Here is a 20,140-nt window from a genome sequence, read left to right on the forward strand (position 1 = left end):
GAAGCCACCCCTTCCCCACAAAAGGCTTATGGTGTGATGCCACTTATATAAACTTCTGGGACAGGTAAACCTGACCCACTGTGGAAGAGCTCTGAGCAGCCATGGCCTTAGGGCGGGGGCTTTGCCAAGGACCGTGTGAAAGGGGCCAGAGACAGCTTCCTGGAAGAGGGCAGTGTTCTCTGTCTTGAGATACTCTGGGGGAAGCCTCCGCAGATCTCTGGGCTTCTCTTTCTGTCCCCTCTCCTCTCTTTTACTCTGACCTACAGGCTCCACCTGCCCCTTAGCTCTGTTGGGAGACCCTGGGCCCTGTCTTGTGGCTTGGCCCTTTCTCCAGGCAGTAAGCTGGGACTCACCTGGTATGTGTCTCATCTCAGGGATCAGTGCCCTTTGGGGCCTGATGTCCAGTGTCCTGCTGTTGCACAGATTTTGTGTTTTTTTCATTCTTGTTTTCATCCTTGAGAGTAAATGAGGCCCTGTGACTCTCCCTGCCCAGAAGTCAGTGTCCGGGATTGGACATATGTCTATTCAAAGAAAATACATGGTCTCACCCCTTAAGGTGCAAGGCAGGGATTCTGTGTTCTTTGCTGTGATTCCAGCATGTACACCCAGGAGCCCTTGGCGTGGGGCGGGCCCTGTGGCACTTGGGGACGCGTGCACACTCGTTCTCTTTCTTCCTGTTCCCTTCCATTGCAAACGTCAAAGCCCATGCTTTACCTGAAAGAGTATTTTCTGAAGGCTCATTTGAAACCCCAGATTCTTGATATTTTTTATAAACAAAGACTTCTGTAATGAAATCAGTTTGGGTAATGCTTATGTGTTAAGAAATCCTGTGGTAAAGAAAATTTTGTTCAAACCAGAGTTTTCTAAGCTTATTTGAGCAGGGATTTTTTTTTTGGCCCCCAAACATCTGTTAACCTCCTAAAAATTTATATTTTCTGGAACACATTCTAAAGAAATAGTGAAAATCTTGTAAGTGTAATAAAACTGTGAATATTTATATTTGCATTCTTTTACAAGAATGATACAATATGTTATTGTATTACAATGCAATAACATACAAGATGCTTTTGGTATTGTAGATTATAAGTGACTATTTTAAGCAGCTTTATTGAGATAGTCACGTACTATACAGGTCACCCATTTAAACTACGATGTAATGGGTTTAAGTATTTCAGACATTGAGCCATCCATCATCACAGTAAATATTAGAACATTTTTATCACCTCAGATGGTAACCTTGTTTCTTTTATTATTTCCCAGCTGCTTCCTGTACCCACCCCCCACCACCCCCAAAGCTCTAGGGAACCATTAATCTACTTTCTGTCCCTATAGATTTGCCTATTCTGGATATTTCCTATGAAAGGAATCGTATTGGATGTGCTCTTTTGGAACTGGCTTCTTTCACTTAGCATGTTTTCAAGGTTCATCCGTATTGTAGCCTGTGTTAGTGCTTCATTCCTTTTTGTGATGGAATGATCCTCCATTGTGTAGATAGGGATGTATCTCGTTTTGTTTATCCTTTAATCTGTTGACGGAGTTGTGGGTTGTTTCCTCTTTCCGGCTATTGTGAGTAATACTGCTATAAACACTTGTGTACAAATTTTTGTGTGGACACATTTTCATCTCTGTCGGCCACATGTCTAGGAATGCGGTTGCTGGGCTATCTGGTAACTCCATGTTTATTCATTTGAGGAGCTGTTTTCCAAAGTGGCATGGCCATTTTACATCCCCACTACCACTGTATCAGGGTTCTCATTTCTCCACATCCTCACCCACATTTGTTATTATCTGTCTTTTTGATTCTAGCCATCATAGTGAGTGTGAAGTGATACTGCATGATGGTATTGATTTGCATTTCTCTGATGACTACTGATACAGTGTATGTTTTTATGTACTTTTGGCCATTTGTACATCTTTGGAGGAATATATATTCAGCTCCTTTGAACATTTTAAAGTTGATTTGTTTTATTATTATTGAGTTGTAAGAGTTCTTTATGTATTCTAGAAAAGTCCTTTATCAGATAATGATTTGTAGATGTTTCTCCTGTTCTGTGGGTTGTCTTTTCACTTTCTGGGTAGTGGCCTTTGAAGCATGATGTAGTTTGAAGTTTTTAATTTTGATAATTTATTCTTTTTTGGTGCTCGTGCTTTTGGTGGCCTATCTTACAAATATTTTTTTTCCCTACTTTTAACAGAACTCAAAGCAATAGCTTTCCTTTGATTGTCTTTGTTATGGAAAAAATAGTTAAAATAGTTAAAAATACTTAACATTAGCTTTGAGGCCATAATATGTGATGGCTTTTTATTAACATCAAACCAAATGGCATTGGCTGAAGATTTCAATCATGGCGTGAAGTAAATGGAAAATGATATGTTTTAATTGAATTAAAGAGAATTATGAAAGATAAAGTCAATATTATTGATTTTAAAACATTTTATTCAATAAAACTCCCTCCCTAAACTTACTCATTAATTCTGCTGTACCACTGACATTTCCCTTTGTCATTAACCTTCAGACTATACAAAATGACTGTAGATGAAGAAACTGGTGATTGACAACTGGGATAGGAGTGGCTTTTCATTGGCAAAAGAACTTGAGCATTGGACAGTGATATGTGATGAGAATATGCATGTTGCTAATTAGGATATATTTAGAAAAATGAGGTAAGGCTCTTTGCTCAGGGGAAAAGGATGAAGCAGTTGTTTTTAAATTATGTGTCTTTTACTCTGGGACTTTTAGACTTCTGCTGGGACACTAAGGAGGGAACGCTTGACTTCCTGACTTGCATCATAGAAGTTTTGTTTATTTTACAGAATGGGGGTTCATTGAAACATGATTTGCAAAGAGAGCATCTCTCTTTAAAAAAAAAAAGTAGTAAACTGAAATGTATTGGTAAAGAGAATTGAAACATGGGAGTTTTTTACAAGCTGGTTGAGAATCACCTTTTCTATAAAGGTACCATCGCATTGCTTCCTGAGTCAGCAGTGTGGTGATGTGGTATTCCCCAAGTCTGATCTCACGCTTTTCATAAGGACTTTGTACCTGTGATCAGATTCATCTCAATAGAGAGGAACTCTTGAGGCAAATTTTGTGACATTGTTTTCAACGACTGCATCACCTTATGTTTATTTTGGACTAAATTGTGTGTCTTTATGTTCAAAGGTTTAATGCCATGTTTATTTTCTTCTCAGGTTATGAGTGCCAAGTGAGCCATAGGAAGGAAGCATCACTTTATTAATGATGGATACTGAGAAGAAACCAGAGAGTGATGAGGATGAAAATGTAAATAAAGAAGCAAAAGACTTGAGAAATATTTCCTCCCATGGTGGGGATTATGGGCTTGTGTCTGATGTGATAGCAAATTCCTCTGAGAATCCCACAAGCAAAAGAGGTTTTTCAGAATCATCAAACATTGACAGTGTTGTGGTGGAAGATGGAAATAAACGTGCTTTCAAACGAATGAAATTAGCAGCTGAGGCAGAGCCCGTAAAGTCAGAAGAGCAGAGCGTTCATGGGTTAAAGACTTCTGAGAGCACAGTCCCAGGAGTGGGTGTCCCCATAGATGAGGCAGGGAAGGAGGCCCTCCTGAAGAACTGTGCAGATGGAGGCACATATCCTCCCAATGCTTTCCTCCCTCCCTGCAGGCTCAGTACTGTTGATACTGTTTCTCTGAAAACAGACACTGAAATAAAGTCGGCTCAGGAAGGGGTTTCCCTGGATCTGGCAAGAGAATCTTCTTTCCCCCTTAAAGAGATTAATGTTAGTTGTACCATTGGAAATGTAGATACAGTTCTCAAGTGCAACATATGTAGTCATTTGTTTTCTTCTTGCTCTGATTTGGAAAAGCACGCTGAGTGTCACACGCAACAGTCGAAGGAACATGTTTGCTGCTACTGTAGCCACAAAGCAGAGAGCAGTGCGGCTTTACACGTGCATGTCAGACAGGCACACGGGCCACAGAAAGTCTTCTCTTGTGATCTTTGTGGCTTTCAGTGTGTGGATGAAAGCCTGTTGAATGCACATTATCTTGGCAAAACACATCTCCGGCGTCAGAATCTTGCTGCTCGTGGAGGATTTGTACAGATCTTAACAAAACAGCCTTTTCCTAAGAAACCATGTACCATGGGAACAAAAAATGTTCGTGCAAAACCAAGAGCTTCTAAACCAATAGCAAAGAATAGTGATTCCAAAGCATTACAGGATGTTGGAAGCAAATGTAAAGATTTCCGAGGAAGCATTTCCAAGCAGAGTGGAAGTAGCAGCGAGCTGCTTGTTGAAACGATGCCGTCTGGGAATACTGCGTCGGAAGTAGAGGTTGTTGAGGCAAGTGTCGCCCCCCTTGAGGGAACTCGAAATCCTGGGAACCAGAGTAAAACCTTAGGGCTTTTAGTAGCCTCAGAGGGTCTCTTAGAAAAATTGGAATCTACCAAAATGACCCTACAGACAGCACACAGTATCAGTACAACTGCAAGACCAAGAGTTGAGCGCAGCATTCTCATGCTGGGGAATAGCTTCCGACGACGAACTGGCACTTTCGCCTTGAAAGGCCAGGCAAAGAAAAGGTTTAATCTTTTAGGAATTAGCAAAAGAGGCACTAATGAAACTGAGAGGATGTATATGAAACACTTCAGGGCACAGATGAAAGCAAGTGGTGCAGAGTCAATGCCCAAACACGCAGAAGCGAGTGGCAATGCCCACCGTCTGCGCGTGCCTTCCGCAGAGACGCTGGGCCCGAGGCAGGACAAAAATCCCCATCTTCTGCATTCTCTTGACTCGCTGACAGTGAGGCCAGCTTCTGACCACCAGATGTGTTCTTGTTCCGACTGTGGTCAGATATCTACAAATGGGACAGAGGTGGAAAACCATAGGGAAAGGTGCCAAACAAGAGAGATGAAGTTTTACTGTGCGACATGTGACTTTTCTAGCACATCGAAAAGGGACTTTCATGAGCATTTGCACAATAACCAGCACCAGCACACTGCCTCTGGCCTCAGTTGTCAGTGCTGTTCATTTATTGCCGTGAATGAAATAAATCTTAGAGCCCATATGAAGGACAAACATAGTCTGGGTTTTCTTTGCACTTCCTGTAACCTGTTCTTGACTGAGAAAGACATGGAAGAACATAAAAGAACTGAGAAGCACATTTGTTTATTGGTTCAGCCAAAGACTTCTCAATCTTTTAACAACGATGTGGTGTTACAGACTTTACCTTTAAGTACTTTAGAATCAGAAAACACAAAAGATTGTCTGAATGAGTCAGGAAAAGCAGCATCCCAGAAAGAACCTGCCAAGCCCAGGGCAAGCCATGGCAGTGAAATAAGGCATTCGAGTAAGCCTCAGTTTCAATGTAAGAAGTGTTTTTATAAAACTAGGTCTTCCACTGTTCTCACAAGGCACATAAAGCTCAGGCATGGTCAAGATTATCACTTCCTTTGTAAAGCATGTAATCTTTACTCATTGAGCAAGGAAGGAATGGAGAAACACATTAAGAGAAGCAAGCATCTTGAAAATGCTAAGAAAAATAATATTGGCTTAAGCTTTGAAGAATGTATTGAAAGGATATGTATAGGTACAAGTGACAAAAAAGAAGAGCTTCACATTTCTGGAAATGAAAGGATAGAAGGCCATATAGAAGGTGTGCAATTACAGGAGCATTGCTATCTCGACAAGAGCATGCTCACTACCAAGGAACTGCCACAGCCTGGTGTGGTCACCAAAGAGGATGAAGTAGCTTTGACCAGCACTCCAAAGAGAGGGAGACCGAAAGGTAACATCTCACGGACATGTTCACATTGTGGTCTTTTGGCCTCTAGTATTACAAACTTGACCATTCACATTAGACGAAAACACAGTCACCAATATAGTTACTTATGCAAAGTGTGTAAGTATTATACAGTAACTAAGGGAGATATGGAGCGTCATTGTGCTACCAAGAAGCATAAAGGACGTGTGGAAGTAGAAGCAAATGGAAAACAAAGTTCAGATATCATTGTTGGCCCCGAAGGGGGTAACCTTGAAGCCTGTAGAAAGAACACCAATTTGGTCGTTTCAGACGAACATACCAGCAAGTCAGGTGAATCAGATGTCTCCATTTCAGAAAAACCAGTAGTAGAACATGGACATCCAGTTGAAGTTGAAAATGTATTTCATTCTATGGGTGGGGAAGGTAATAGTCACCTTACTGATACAAAGGAACGAGTGTCTCTGGAACCAGAGGACCTTATCCAGCAGGACAATGCTTGCTCCCAGACAGATGTCACAGATGTGAGTGATAATAAGTGTGCACACTGTGAGTTCAGCGCTCACTCCTCTACTTCTCTAGAACTGCACATAAAGCGGAAACATACAAAAGAGTTTGCGTTTTACTGCATGGCATGTGATTACTATGCTGTGACTTGTCGAGAGATGACTAGGCACGCGGCAACAGAAAAACACAAGATGAAAAGTCAGTCTTACCTGAACTGCCCTGATGCAGAAGCAAGTTCTGCAGAAATGTCCAAAAACATACCTGAAGAGCATCACCCACAAAATCCTGAAGAACTTCAGATAATTTCAGATCTTCCATCTGAAACTCTTAAGCCTGGTGGTACTGCTGCTCGTTCTGATTTGGATGACAGTACTAACTTAGCCATGTCTGGAGTACTCTGTGCCCCTGACTCTGTAGAAATTGAGACTGAAGGATCTAATCTCAGTGAAGATCCTTCTTGTTGTGAAACTTTCCAACAGCCCCCCATCAAGGATAAAGTTCTGAAACCTGAGGAGATGGTGTCCCTTACTATCTCCTCTAAGGATGGCTCCCCCAGCACATTTCAGAATGAAAATCCAAGAAGCTCAGCTTTGGATTATGAGACAGCAAAGAAGAACCGTGGTGTGTTGAATGACATCAGAGACCTGGATGGACTTTGTGTGAGCAGTGGACATGTTGGGGATGAGGCAGGTAAAGGCCTCAGCAGACACGTGTGTCCTGCAGGAAGTGATGGAGCGCACCCAGCTGGAAGCAGCACCGCCGTGGCAATGAGGGTGGTGGGAGAAGGGCTGCGCCCGGTCAGCGGCAGTCAGAGCGGAGTTGGACGTGTGCAGAGTCCTGAGGGTCTGAAAGATATGCCGGAAGATCCCATTCTGGAGGGCAAGGAAATTCTGATAAATTCCCAGCAGGAAACTAAAATTATTTTGGAAGAGGACAGTCCAGTTTCTGATAGCACAGTTGAAAGTAATGATGTCTATGAGACTGTAATCAGTATTGATGCTAAAGGACAGGCCCTGTACAGTTTGGGCCGGTTTGATTCTTCCATAATAAGAATAAAGAACCCTGACGATGGTGAATCGGTAGACCAGTCTGAAGAGGGTCTCACAGCAACAGGAGTAAGAATTAGTGAGTTGCCTTTAAAGGACTGTGGCCCAGGTGTGAGAAAGAAGAAATCTGAGGGTAGTGCCTTTGGTGAATCCACACGAATTCGTTGTGATGATTGCGGCTTCTTAGCAGATGGTTTGAGTGGACTGAATGTTCACATAGCTATGAAGCATCCCACAAAAGAGAAACACTTCCATTGTTTACTGTGTGGAAAATCATTCTATACAGAGAGTAACCTGCATCAGCATTTGGCTAGTGCTGGGCATATGAGAAATGAGCAGGCCAGTGTAGAAGAGCTTCCAGAGGGAGGGGCCACCTTTAAATGTGTCAAGTGTACAGAGCCCTTTGATTCTGAACAGAATTTATTCCTGCATATAAAAGGGCAGCATGAGGAACTGCTTCGGGAGGTGAATAAATACATAGTGGAAGACACAGAGCAAATCAACCGTGAGAGAGAGGAAAATCAGGGAAATGTTTGCAAGTATTGTGGGAAGATGTGCCGAAGTAGCAATTCGATGGCATTTCTTGCACACATTCGCACTCATACAGGTATGTAAAACTGCACAAACCTCTTTACCTATAAAGTGCAGGTGGGTGGTGTGTTTGGGACATTTGTGCCCATCTAGATGTGGAGGCCTTTCCCCGCTGCCTGCTGGCCTCCCACCAGGTCGCAGCGCACTGCCGTGTGGTGCTCTTGCATCTGCCAGGAGTCACTGTGGACTCTTAACATTTTGAGATGTCATTAAGCCTCAGTGATTCCAAAGGCAGAGTTTTGACAAACTTCTTTTAACTTTATCAGAAAGGCAAGCCCCCTCTGATGCCTTTCTTAAATTCCTGTCTCTCACAGTTTTTCAGTTGTTTCGAAGTTCTAATTTTTTAGTTTTAAGGTATCTGTGAAAACTGCACTTTGGGTTTCAGAAGGATGTTAAATGGCTTTTGAAGAATGAAATAATAACATCTTCTTGCAGTTTTAGGGATTTAAAAATATTCGTTGTCAGATGATTTATCTTCAAGAGTGTAACTCTTAGGCAGTAAGATTCTACTTTCAGCAATCAAAATTAGTCAACACGTTCTCAAAGTTAACATGTCCTGGGGATTTGGTTTTCGTTGAGATAGCACCTGATTTTGTTTCTATGCTGTCACATGTAATGTTCCATTTTAATGTTTAATTTTAGGTAGAAATTATTTTTAAACATTTTTTTTGTGTAAAATGCATAAGCCACTATTCTAAATTTATGTAAAAATTCACTGCACTATTTCTATAAACCTGCCATACATTCGTTATTTTAAATAGACAGCTTTTCTAAATCATTGTGCTCTGCTTAGACAAGTTCTGTCTCCATGGTTGAATTTATGAGTGGATTTGAATAATAAATTCACATTTCAATGAACATATTTTCATTAAAACTGTAAGGTTTATTTTACTGTACTTTTAAATAATGGCTTATTATTAAAGCTATACTTTAAATTCATGCAGTTTTTGAAACTTAGTGCATGGTTACAAGGAGGAAGAAAAAATATGAAACATTGTTAATAGTTTAGGGTGATTAAAGATAGATAAAAGTTTTTCATTGAAAAAGTGATAGGGTAACCCACATAAGATTAGTCTAGGTAAATATATACTCTGTGCTCCTAATTCCAACTCTTCCCATGTTATGGAGTCATTGTTGGGGAGTAAGTTCATATTCTTAGTTGTTGGCATTTTTAATCCCTCTGTCAGGACAGTGTTGCTGTGCACTTTCTGAAATGATAACAGTTTTAGAAGTTAGGCTTGTTCACATGGGCGGAAAATAAGTACTTTCTTATATGCCCTCGTAAGGCAGATAAAACTGAATAAAACTAAGGGGAAGATGCTAATGGAGCTCTTTTTAGAATTCTTTATGCAACTGTCTGGTCAAGACATGTTGCTTATAATTGATGTGTCCATTACTTGAATTCTCTTGTAATTATAGTCAATAAGTCTTGTAAATGTGTTAAAGCTCACTAAAAGCATACAAATTCAAGAACAGAGTAAGGCTAATAATTTAAAATAATCAATGTAGGCATTTCAGCACTTAATTTCCCTTGTGTGTTGATAGCTGATCATTCTTAATCCATTAAGATTTATTTAGTCGTTTACAATGCAAAATAGGTTTGCACTGGTCACTTGTGCCATTTGAAAATGTCCACCAGGTTAAGTGCAGAATGTAGTCCATTAGTCTTCCTTGACTATATGTATTAATTGCATTTAAAATCAAGTTAATGTGGATGTGAAAGTGAGGTAACTATCAATATGTGACAAAGTAACCCTACTTATGTAAGTTACATCATTGATTGTAACATTTAGTAAAAGTTAGCATCCTGGGTTGGACTTATCAGCAAGTGCATTTTTATTGTCTTCCAAAACACCGCAGAGAGCATGGTTCCTGAGAACACAATGCCAGTCTACTGTTTCAATTTTGCAAGTCACTTTTTTGGGGAAGTTGTTCTATAGGTTTAATCCGAGTTTTTTTCTTGGGGCATCTTAAAATGAATTGCCTTTCTGATACTTTGCTATGTCCATGAAATAGTAATGCAGGGACTGTTATTAATGGTTAACTGGAAAAGGGCTTACTCTTCCAATCGTTGTTTTCATATTTTGTGATTTACTATATGTTTTGTGTAACCTTTTCTTCTCATCCTTAGCACGATAAAGCCATACTGTAAGAAATAAATGAGTTTTGGTTATCAAGGATTGTAGGAAAAAGCCCTCCCAGAGATTTCCGCTGTTGTTTGCTGGTATGAAGCCATCAGCATGACCAGGAAGAGCAGCATCTCCCTTCTCAGCACATTAGTAGTACAGAAAAGGCTGTCCGTTTGCTCTCCTGCATGATTCTGTGAGGCGGAGTTTTCATTCCATTGAACATGGCAGGTGTCATCAAGCTGGAAGACTGTCCGAAGCCCTTCATTTCGTGTTCTGAGTGCCCTGGTCACTTATGCTGTTTGAAAACGTCCACGTGCAGGGAGATAACTTCCCTGAAAAAATACAGGGCATGTTTGTAACTCTGTATGTGACAGTTCTCACTTCAAGCGTAGTGAGAACCTGGCCCCACACTGCCTTGGATCTCAGCGTTGCTTGTTGAGTGGATGAAGGACGGAAGGGAAGGCAGAGAAGGAAGGAAGGAAGGAAGGAAAGGATGGATGTGTTCAGCGTTCAGGGAGGATTGTAGAATTGAGGCCATTGTTGAGAAGCATTAGATGGGTTCTATACCTCTTACTTGATTCTTTAAGACTTAAGGTTACATTGTTGTTGTTTTTATCTTAATGTCACATCCCTGTATGCTCAGCAGTTAGCAGTGGGGGATGTCGAAATGCCTGTGGAGGTCTGAGGGAAGACTTAGTTTTTAAAGCCTTTGAAATTCTTTTGGTAAAATTGTAAGGTGTGAGAAAGCTAGAGGGCCTCTTTTGTTTTTCCCTTTCACAGGCCAAATTAAAAGTGAAAAACCTACTGAGGATAATGTTGTCCCAAGACATGAAGCTATTTAAAATAATATCGACAGTTTATAATAATCACAATATACCTGTGAGACAGACAAATTCAGAAATGTGTGGTTTTACAAATGTTGCCTTGTGGACACCATGCCTGAATTCATTGTGGGATGTACATAGCAAGCTTAAAAGTGGGAACATCAGTTAGAGAAAAAGGGGCTTTCTTCCTTACACAGGAATGTATTACCTCGAATCCCCTAGTATTTGAATTTTTATGGCCCAGAAAGGGGACGTTAACAGTCTACTCTGAATAGAAGATATGAAACATAGGGACTCAGTGATTTCGGTGTGAAAGAAGTCAACAAAATAACTCATTTATGCATTGTCAACACACTAGCAACCATCACTGAGACCTGAAGGAATTAGGGTTCCTTACTGGGGAGCCATGTTCAGGCCAGACAGGTCTATGCTGGGCCCCTGTGGCACGTGTGGCACGTGTGTGAACACAAGGAGGAACTCGTCCCAGTGTCAGCACAGTGCAAGCAAGACAAAAACTTAAGATAAATCCTGTCACCAGAATTGTAATACAAATGTTGAGAGCTTTATCTTTGTTTGGAGTTCTGATGTTACTGTTAATTAATAATTTCCTAATTATCTTATTATCTTTAATGCATTTTCATTTAAAGTACAGGGAAATTGGTTCTTCTCACTCTTTTCTTTTACAAGCCCCTTTATAGAATTCTGTGTCAAGATGAAATGTTTCAAAGTAGTGATAGGCTTAGTTTTATCAGAATCATTTAAATAAACTGTAGTTTCTAATGTGATTGATAGGATGTGATTGCTGTAAGCTGCAGTCTCAACCTGCTTTTGACATTTAAACATATAAAGCTGACTAGATATAACCATTCAGGTGCTAAATACATTTTACATCTACTCCTAACAGTAGAAATGGAAGAATTAAGAGATCCAGCTTCATTGTCATTGAACTGTGCAATATTCAACCTTGTCTGCCTGTGCTTAGTACTGTTGACTTTTTTATTTCTGTTAGAAGATTAAAATTAAATGCTTCACTTTTTTGTCAGCTTTTGGGAACTGAAGTGAAATTTAAGACTCTAAAATTTTTACTGAGTGCTTCAATTTCAACAAAGTATTCTTGGAGGATGTTTTTTCCAAGGACACTGCCTGAAGGTTCATTGATCAAATATGATTTATTGCAATTGTTTAATGTGAGCTCTTTTTGTGTATTTATTAAAGTTCACATATTTTGTATTCTAACTGGATTAGAAGAGGTATTTCACCAAATAGGTACTAAACATGATATGAAAAAATCTGGAAAAATTGTACTGACTTTAAACTGATTTTTATGATTTTGATTTATTTACTTGAAAGTGTAGTGGTTAGAAAATTGGAAAATGGTGTATGTATGTTAGAATTTAAAAGGATGCTGCTTCTCATAATGTGGGTAGGGGATTCTCTATTGTAACTATGTTCCAGTTACAATCTGTTACTGACACTAGGTTTGTTGACTGAAATAATTTGGTTTTCCTATTTTTGAGAGTAGGTTAATCTTATTTGTTTATGAAATTAAAAAAAAATTCTTAGTACTATGTTTTTTATGTTGAAAGCTTTGTTCTTGAAGTGAATAATGGCCAAAATGTCAGCACTTGTGTTTTGCAGAATCAACACAGGTTTTTGACTCTACAATGATCATAAAAGCAAATAGTTTATCTACTGTATATTCTTGTACTGTATGCTATTAAAATAGTAATATATTGAATCATTTGGGGGAATAGTATTTCAGAAAAAAATCTGAACTAGCATTATTAATGTAAATAAATTCAAAGCAGAAATAAGAGGAAATGAGGTGGACACTGAGAAATTTATTTGATGATAAATGTACTTTAAAAAATATCACCTGGTCTGTATTTGTTTTTAAAATGTTCCATTTTGAATCGAATGGTTTTAAAAGATATTTCTGTGGATTGGAAGAAAAATATTCAAAATTGTTTAGCTCATCTCATCTACTTAGTATTGTTCAACTGTATCACTTTTACCTTTAAATCTTAGAAATGTTACTGAAAGCTAGGAACACTCACTGAAACATTAAAGGCTTCTGGTGGAGTAATTACGGAATGCAGGTATTCAAGTTAGAAAGGAGTGCCAGTATTCCATTTTGAGGGCAGAAAGTTGTAAATAGATTAAAGTATGATTTAAGATCTAGGCCTCTTTTTAAACTATCAGTAATGTATTATTCAAATTCAAATTCAAATCATATTTTATGTTAAATTTACTTAGGATCAAAACCATTCAAGTGCAAGATATGCCATTTTGCAACAGCTCAGCTTGGTGATGCCAGAAACCATGTCAAAAGGCACCTGGGGATGAGGGAATACAAGTGTCATGTCTGTGGGTGAGTAAATTGAAACCATCTCTACCGTGGTGAACTAGGAAGCACGCGCAGGATATCCATTGTTTCAGAATTCAAAACTGATATGAGTGAGAGTGGCTAAAATTATGCATGCATATCCTCCTTTCCATTGTTATGGTAAATTCCTTAAATACAGTTATGACATTCTTCTCCCACTTCTAATCCTGTACTGAAGATGAGCAATTTTATGGGCTACAAGGTCAATTTGAACCTGTAATCTGTAAATTGACTAAATTATAGGATGTTCATTCACATTGCCAGAGAGAACTGTAAATTCCATTTAAGACATAAAAAATACATAATATAGCTTTAGGAGTGTATATGTATTTTTTTCTTTTGCAATACTACTTTAATTTTAATCACACGAATGACTCTTTGGCTCCATTGGACATATTCTATAAAGACAAAAAGCAGAAAGATTTAATTTCAGACAACTGAGTACTGATTATTGCAGAGATGAAGCTTAAAAAAATATAATGTATGTTTTTGTGTAACTTTATTTCAAAACTTGTTTCCCTTTTTAGTTAATCTCTTTCCTTTAGAGAATCATTCACAGTGTTTAATTGTCACTCAAATGTATTGCATTTAATAGGAAGCACTGAGATGCCTTAATGCAAAACTAAGTAATTTAGCAGAAATGTTTAAAAGGTTTTAAAGTGCCATGACATCTATGGTATATCATAGGACATTTGAAGGTAGCTTTTAATATCCTACTTCTGACTAAAAAAATGTATTTTAATGTTATGCTAGAGAAACTTAACTAATAAGTGCATCATATGCAAACACTTAATATGAAACCTGAGAAACCCTACAATTCGTATGGTCAATTTACAAAATACTGCAGGTTCTATTAAATCAGGGAATGTGCACAGGTCAGCTTAGGTGTATTTTTTTAGTGGAAGCTTCTTTTGGGTGGCACTACTATGTAAGGATCTTTTAAGTCAGAAACAGCTTCTGTTTTTTGCTGGACAGTACATTTCATCCCAGAATGCAGTTGCAGTTTTTGATCCTTAATACAGTTTTACAGAGAACTTTGTAAGCACTTTTATTAAACATAGTCTGTGTTTTATTCATTGGCAGAATTGATGGCTCAGTGACTTGCAGCTAAAGTAAATGAAGATGAACCTTTGCCCTAAAGCCCCCTGAAGATTAGTGGGAGAATGAGTTTTGTTGCTACTGATTTTAGCTGCAAGGGTTGAGTGCCAAATGGTTCATTTTAATTGCTCTAGGTCTTGGAATTTTAAAAGATATCTTATTTATTGTTTTTACCCTGTGAGTTATAGGAAAGAGGAAGGCCCTGACTCCAGTAGAAATTTACTATTAAGATGGCAGTAAGCCGTTTTTCCCCTCATTTTTACAAAATAAGTAAACAGTTTTTGCATACTCTGTTATTATAAATCTGATTACATTAATTTTTTTATTAGTGTCCCTAAGACTGTAGAAAGAGAAGAAACTTCTTCAGAAATATAAAAAATAATACATGGTTGATTGGCTTTGAGTGCATAATTTGAACAGTGCCCACTTTGCTTAGCTCATTGTTTACTATGTAAAACTGAAATGTTGCACCACTGGTTTATATATTTAATTCCCAAGATAAAGAATTACAAGTATGTACAGATATATTGGATTTTATGCCTCTTACATAGAAGTCTTACATGTATGTGTGTGGGTGGAAAAAATCTAGATTCCAAAATTGTATCCTTTAGAATTACGGTAGTCATTGAATTTTATTAGACTGAAATAATAATTCTCCTAAGTTTTTGAAGTGAAATTTGTTAAAGTGAAGTTAATAGTTATATAACAAAAGATTTTTATAGGGTAGGTATTTTCACAGTGAAGCTAAAAGTTCTGAGGAATTGCAGTAAACTGAAGAAGGCCGATTGATCTGTGCAGTTGAAACAGAAAAATAATGATTAGATACCCTTTCATGCTAAAGAAAAAGCATCATAGGTTGTTCTGTATTTCATGTACTTCAAAGGGATAGGCAGTATGTAGGTTAAAAACTAAAGTGAAAATTATAAAAACAATGCAAAAATTGGCTATCAGATTAGTGGTAGTAGAGAGCATTGGTACATTAACATCACTGACAATGTCAATTCATTATCATTGATGGCTAAATAATCTTACAAATGCTCAGTGGACCTATTAGTTCCTGAACATAAGCAGCTCATGCTGCATTTCTTCATTAGCTTTAATTGCTATAAATTTTACCTTTTAAAAAATTATGCTTTAAAAGGTGAAGTGATCTTTCAGGAACATTAACTCTATAATTTTGTCACAAACAGAAGGTCCTACATTCTGTTTTCTTTTCTACAGTAGTTAGTATCTTAGTCTCTTGCTTCTAGAATTTTATTAATAACTTCATTATTTGAGTTGTAAGAAATAAACTTTTTCATATAGTTCTGTTTGAGTAATAATATGTAAAAATAGTGGGGCAGGGACATTTTAAAAATGAAATTATTACAATGTTGTACTACTTTTTTCTTTCTAACCTCTTGGTTTTCTTGAAAAAAAAACTTATGGTGAAATTGATGGAAACAACACACTGCATTTTGTTGATTTGAGCACAGTATTAATGTTTGAGTTTATTTGTAGTTATTTGATGTCTTTTCCATATCTTTATGGATCTTTATATAAGAAGACTGTAGATGTTCATCAAATATCTATGTTACATTTTTTACTAAGCTTAGTTTAAGGGTTGTACATTACCTGCTCCCTTAACAAAAACTGCTTTTAAAACTTCTATTTCATTTGTTTGGACCAATGCCGAATTTCTTTGACTCTTTAAGCTCAGTTTTAAGGTATCTTTTCTTCCTTTCATTGGGAAATCTTAGCTAAAATATATCACAAAGTTAAGTTAGTTTGACAAAAGAATGAATGTATTAGATGTCTAATTCCTTGTGGGGTAGCTAGGATTCCAAATTCAGGATTTAAGTTTTGTTTACGCCTGGTTTATTTGCTCATTTCATGGTAAAAAAACATACTGCTTTGCAATTCCTGTTTTAAGAATGTGCTATAGATAACTTTATTGAAAAGCCTTTTATTTTCCTTTCACTTTTAGGAGATTTTTGAATAGTACAGTTTCTTAATGTTTTTCTTATGTCTGAGTGTGATCTGAAGAGGAATTTTATAGAATACTTAGCACTTGATGGATAGTTAACATGAAAATGTGCCGTGGTTCTGACATAGGGCTTAGTCGAGGTGGGAATAAGAAATAATAATAAGCATCTCTTTTCAGAAGTTAATAATTTTTTTGGGAGCATATGTTTAAAAATAGGTTAAATACATATTTTTACTAAATTCATGATTTTTACCTTTGTTTTTTCAGTGATCAACAACCTGTAAATCTCAGTGGCTTAAGAGAGTCATTATAAACACTATGTTTTGTTAATTTCATTTAAATTTATTTAATACTCTTTTTTGTATGTGTGTATACACACACACATAATAGTATGTATAATACTTTTAATAATGAATAGTATTTATGCCATGCTGTGATGTAGTGTGCACCTTAATTAACATTTATTTCATTTGTTGATCTCATAGTTTCATGAGATTGTTTATATCATGTTTGTCATCCCCATTGTATAAATGGTGAACTTGAGATTAAAAGCATTTTTAGTCATGAGACTAAATTGCACCAGTAGTGGGAGACCACTGTTCCTTCCTTTGCACTGTCCTTTTCTTTATTTTCAATATCTGTTGTTTTGCTTACTGACTTTTATGTATTTTTTCTCTCCAGATTGTTTTCACTAGCATGTAATAACTGTACCATATCTCCTTCCAGCCCCCAGCCACTTTTGTTTTCTGCTTTTGCTCAGATTTATGTTCTTTTCAAAGAAATTGCTTATACAGTGTTTTACTTTTATATTCTGGCACTCAGTCTCTCTCTTTTTTTTGTTATCTGTTTCACGTTTCTCATATTAAAGTGTTGTTTTAAAAATAATTTTATTATTTTCCCCATTGTTCTTAGTGTTGATAATTTATTGCCCTTGAGTGGTTACAAGTTGAACATGTTAGTAGTGTAACAGAGAGAAGTAAGTGCTTAAAAAAGTGAGGATTTTATTGTCTTTTCTTTAGGATGAGAGGGGTAAAACTGATCAACTTAAATTTTTGTTTTTCATGACTATTTACCAAAAAAAAGGTTAGTAGAAAACTAGTAAGTAGCTTGTGATTTCAATAAACCTAGGAAATGGTACCTAACTTTTGTATGCCATTATTCACAAAGACCCTAATAGCACGATTTAGGACTTAGGTTCTTTCCTGACTGATTTCCCTATGTTTAGTCTTGTATCTTGTATATACAGTTAATAGTTGAGTATAACTTAACCTAATCAGGAGAGAATAAGGACATTTTCTAAATCTGTCACCTCTGGTTCATGAAAAGATTTTAGACATTTTCTATTGTGTGTTAATGTGCTTATGAACTGTTTATTCTTAGTTGGCTTAAGAGACCTTAAATAGGAAGTTACTAATGCAGTAAAACTCTTTTTTTTGTGTGTGTGGCATTACCTAGTTTTTGTGCATTAGAAGGGATCTCTATGTAGATGATTATAATGTCACTTTCTGACCTTTGCAGCTTGAATAATTGTAAATCATTGCTTCATAATGTGTCAGAGAATGTCTGTACTAGGCAATTAAATGGCAGAATATAATAGACCAAATTATTGCCTGTCATGTTTTCAACAACACAGTTAGTATTTGAGTTACACTTAATCATTACGTGCATTAGCAACTTCATTGGAATCCAGCTTCAGGCTGAGCATGAAATACATTACATTATTTAAACCTCTAATGGTACAAGTCATTTATTTGTGTTGAAGTGTACAACATGCAGAGTTTCATAAAGCAAGGAACACTTGAGAGCTTAATTTATCCAAATCAAAGTCTAAATGCAGATAAACACAAGTGGCAAAAATTAGTAATTTTTATAGGCTGGAAATATTTAAAAATACATGGTTGTGGGTAATTGTAGGCAGCAGGAATAAATTAAAATCACTATTTTTAGTCTGCTCTGAGAACTAAAGCTGTGTATACCTAAATCATTAAAAGCACCATGGAATTGCATTTTTAGCTGAACAATTAATTACACCCATCATATCTACAGCTGTATCGAAATAAAATAAGGATTTGGTTCAGCTAATTGTTTTGGTTGAAGAAATATAGATAGAAAAAGTTTGTTTAATATTGTGGCATGAATTATGCTTGTAATGATATAAAGTGTAATACCTCTCAGTTTTATAAAAAAACATCTAAATTAACATTAAAATACTTCATTTTTAAAGGGTGTGCTACATATTTTATCTAATATTTTAATGCTTTTGGTTTAATGAGGAATTTGTGTGACTTTAGCTTGAAATTTAAAAAATGCTATGTAATGACTCTTGCCTCTCTTCCTGTCTGTGAGAAATACAAAATTAACATTGTCAGTTGATTCCTGTGGTGTTAAAATCCTTGCAATACTATTGTGAATGGACATTGTTTTATATTTTTTGTATACAAATCACTTTGTAATTTGAAAAATCTAAGTGATATCTTAGTTATAATATTAAAATATAAAATGCCCCTTCTTGGATAGGATGCTAGGATATTTTCAAGTGAACAGTTTGGTAAATGCAGGAGCGAGTTGGGGGTAATGTTAGGACAGTGGAGGGGAAAACCCATAAGAAAGCTGTTCTAGCCTGTCCTCCCCGTGAAAGGAGGGTGCCTTTGTTACCACCACCCGAGGCTCTCTTTTGTTGTAGGGCTTTCTTGAATTTTTGACATGGAAGAATGGCGTCATAGATTTATTGCAAGACAGTAAGTATGATCAGCCTATAAGAAAATAGAAAGGAAATACACATTGTTATTTCATGGTAGTGTTCATTTGCCTCTGTCTCTAAGGTCTTTTCTGGTGAAAAAGTCATGTATCAGTGAGTTAAGTAATTTTTGCTTTATTTCTATTTTAAAATGTTTCCGTAGTGGCTTTAAAATCCTTCTGTGGAATCTCAGGATTCCTTAGCCCTCTTGATCCCAAAGTGGAATACAGGAAGATAGCCACTCTTCTGGTCTCCATTGCCTGTACTGTGATTTTTATTTTTAATCTGTTTTTTTCCCTCCTTCTTCCTAGTCATATGTTTCTGAAAGTCCTTTACTTTCTGGGGGATTTTGCCCTCTGATTTGTCCAAGACTGAATAAGAAGAGGTGTTGGAGATGGAGATAGGAGGGAAGCATAACCACTGCTTATGTATTCATTCATATCCCACTGGGCAGTTTCTTGAGTTTCCTCTTCATACAGGCCCATTGACCAAGCAGTACAAGGGCCCTGTGGCCACATGCTCAAAGTAGGAGAGACAGACACAGGGAGAGATGCACCGCATGAGTCAGAACAGGGTCAGCAGTCCACAGAGGGGTGAGCTCAGCTGTGCTTAGGAGCGGCCAGAAATGCTGCCTTGAGAGGTTATCGTGCAGTTGCGGCTTACAGGATGAGGAGGTGTTCACAAGGCAACTTTGGGCATTGCCAGTAGAGGGAACAAAAGAGCCCAAGTAGTGAAGTATGGACTAGCGTGGTATGCTAACACTGCGAGACTTGGCCTAGATGGTGTATAAGTTGCTAGATGGTGTGAAGTGGGGGATTAAAAAAATACTAACTAAACATTTATGGGCCTTTATTTGTGCCATTGCTGTTAGTCTTTAGGGTCAAAAAGATCAAAACAATACCTGCCCCCAAATGGATGCAGAAAGCTCAAGTAAAGAAATGTCTAGGTCTTGCTGGCTGGTCCCGAAAATATTTCATCAGATAGGTAGCACTGGACAGGAAGGTGAGTGGGGGATAGGCAGATGACCAGGGGCAGCCCACTCCAGGCAGGGTTCTGGGATCTTCAGCCAGGGGCATGGGATGTTTAGGACCGATAAGGACTTCAGCCCTGCCAGA

General features: G+C 37.4%; 1 protein-coding gene across 3 annotated transcripts in view; it reads left to right on the top strand.

The window, feature by feature from the left end:
* ZNF407 (zinc finger protein 407) overlaps window positions 1-20,140 on the top strand; it is a 427,068-nt gene that overhangs the window by 23,058 nt on the left and 383,870 nt on the right. For 2 of the 3 annotated variants that reach the window (XM_036884103.2, XM_036884100.2), the window contains exons 2-3: window positions 3,193-7,901; window positions 13,095-13,209. In XM_036884103.2, coding sequence (XP_036739998.2) covers window positions 3,239-7,901; window positions 13,095-13,209 — 4,778 coding nt within the window. In that variant the 5' untranslated portion in view covers window positions 3,193-3,238. Of the gene's footprint in view, window positions 1-2,397; window positions 2,665-3,192; window positions 7,902-13,094; window positions 13,210-20,140 lie in introns of those variants that run through there. The other variant, XM_036884102.2, reaches the window with a different exon arrangement.

This window comes from Manis pentadactyla, chromosome 6, assembly GCF_030020395.1.
Source record: "Manis pentadactyla isolate mManPen7 chromosome 6, mManPen7.hap1, whole genome shotgun sequence".
In the NCBI taxonomy this organism is placed as follows: domain Eukaryota; kingdom Metazoa; phylum Chordata; class Mammalia; order Pholidota; family Manidae; genus Manis; species Manis pentadactyla.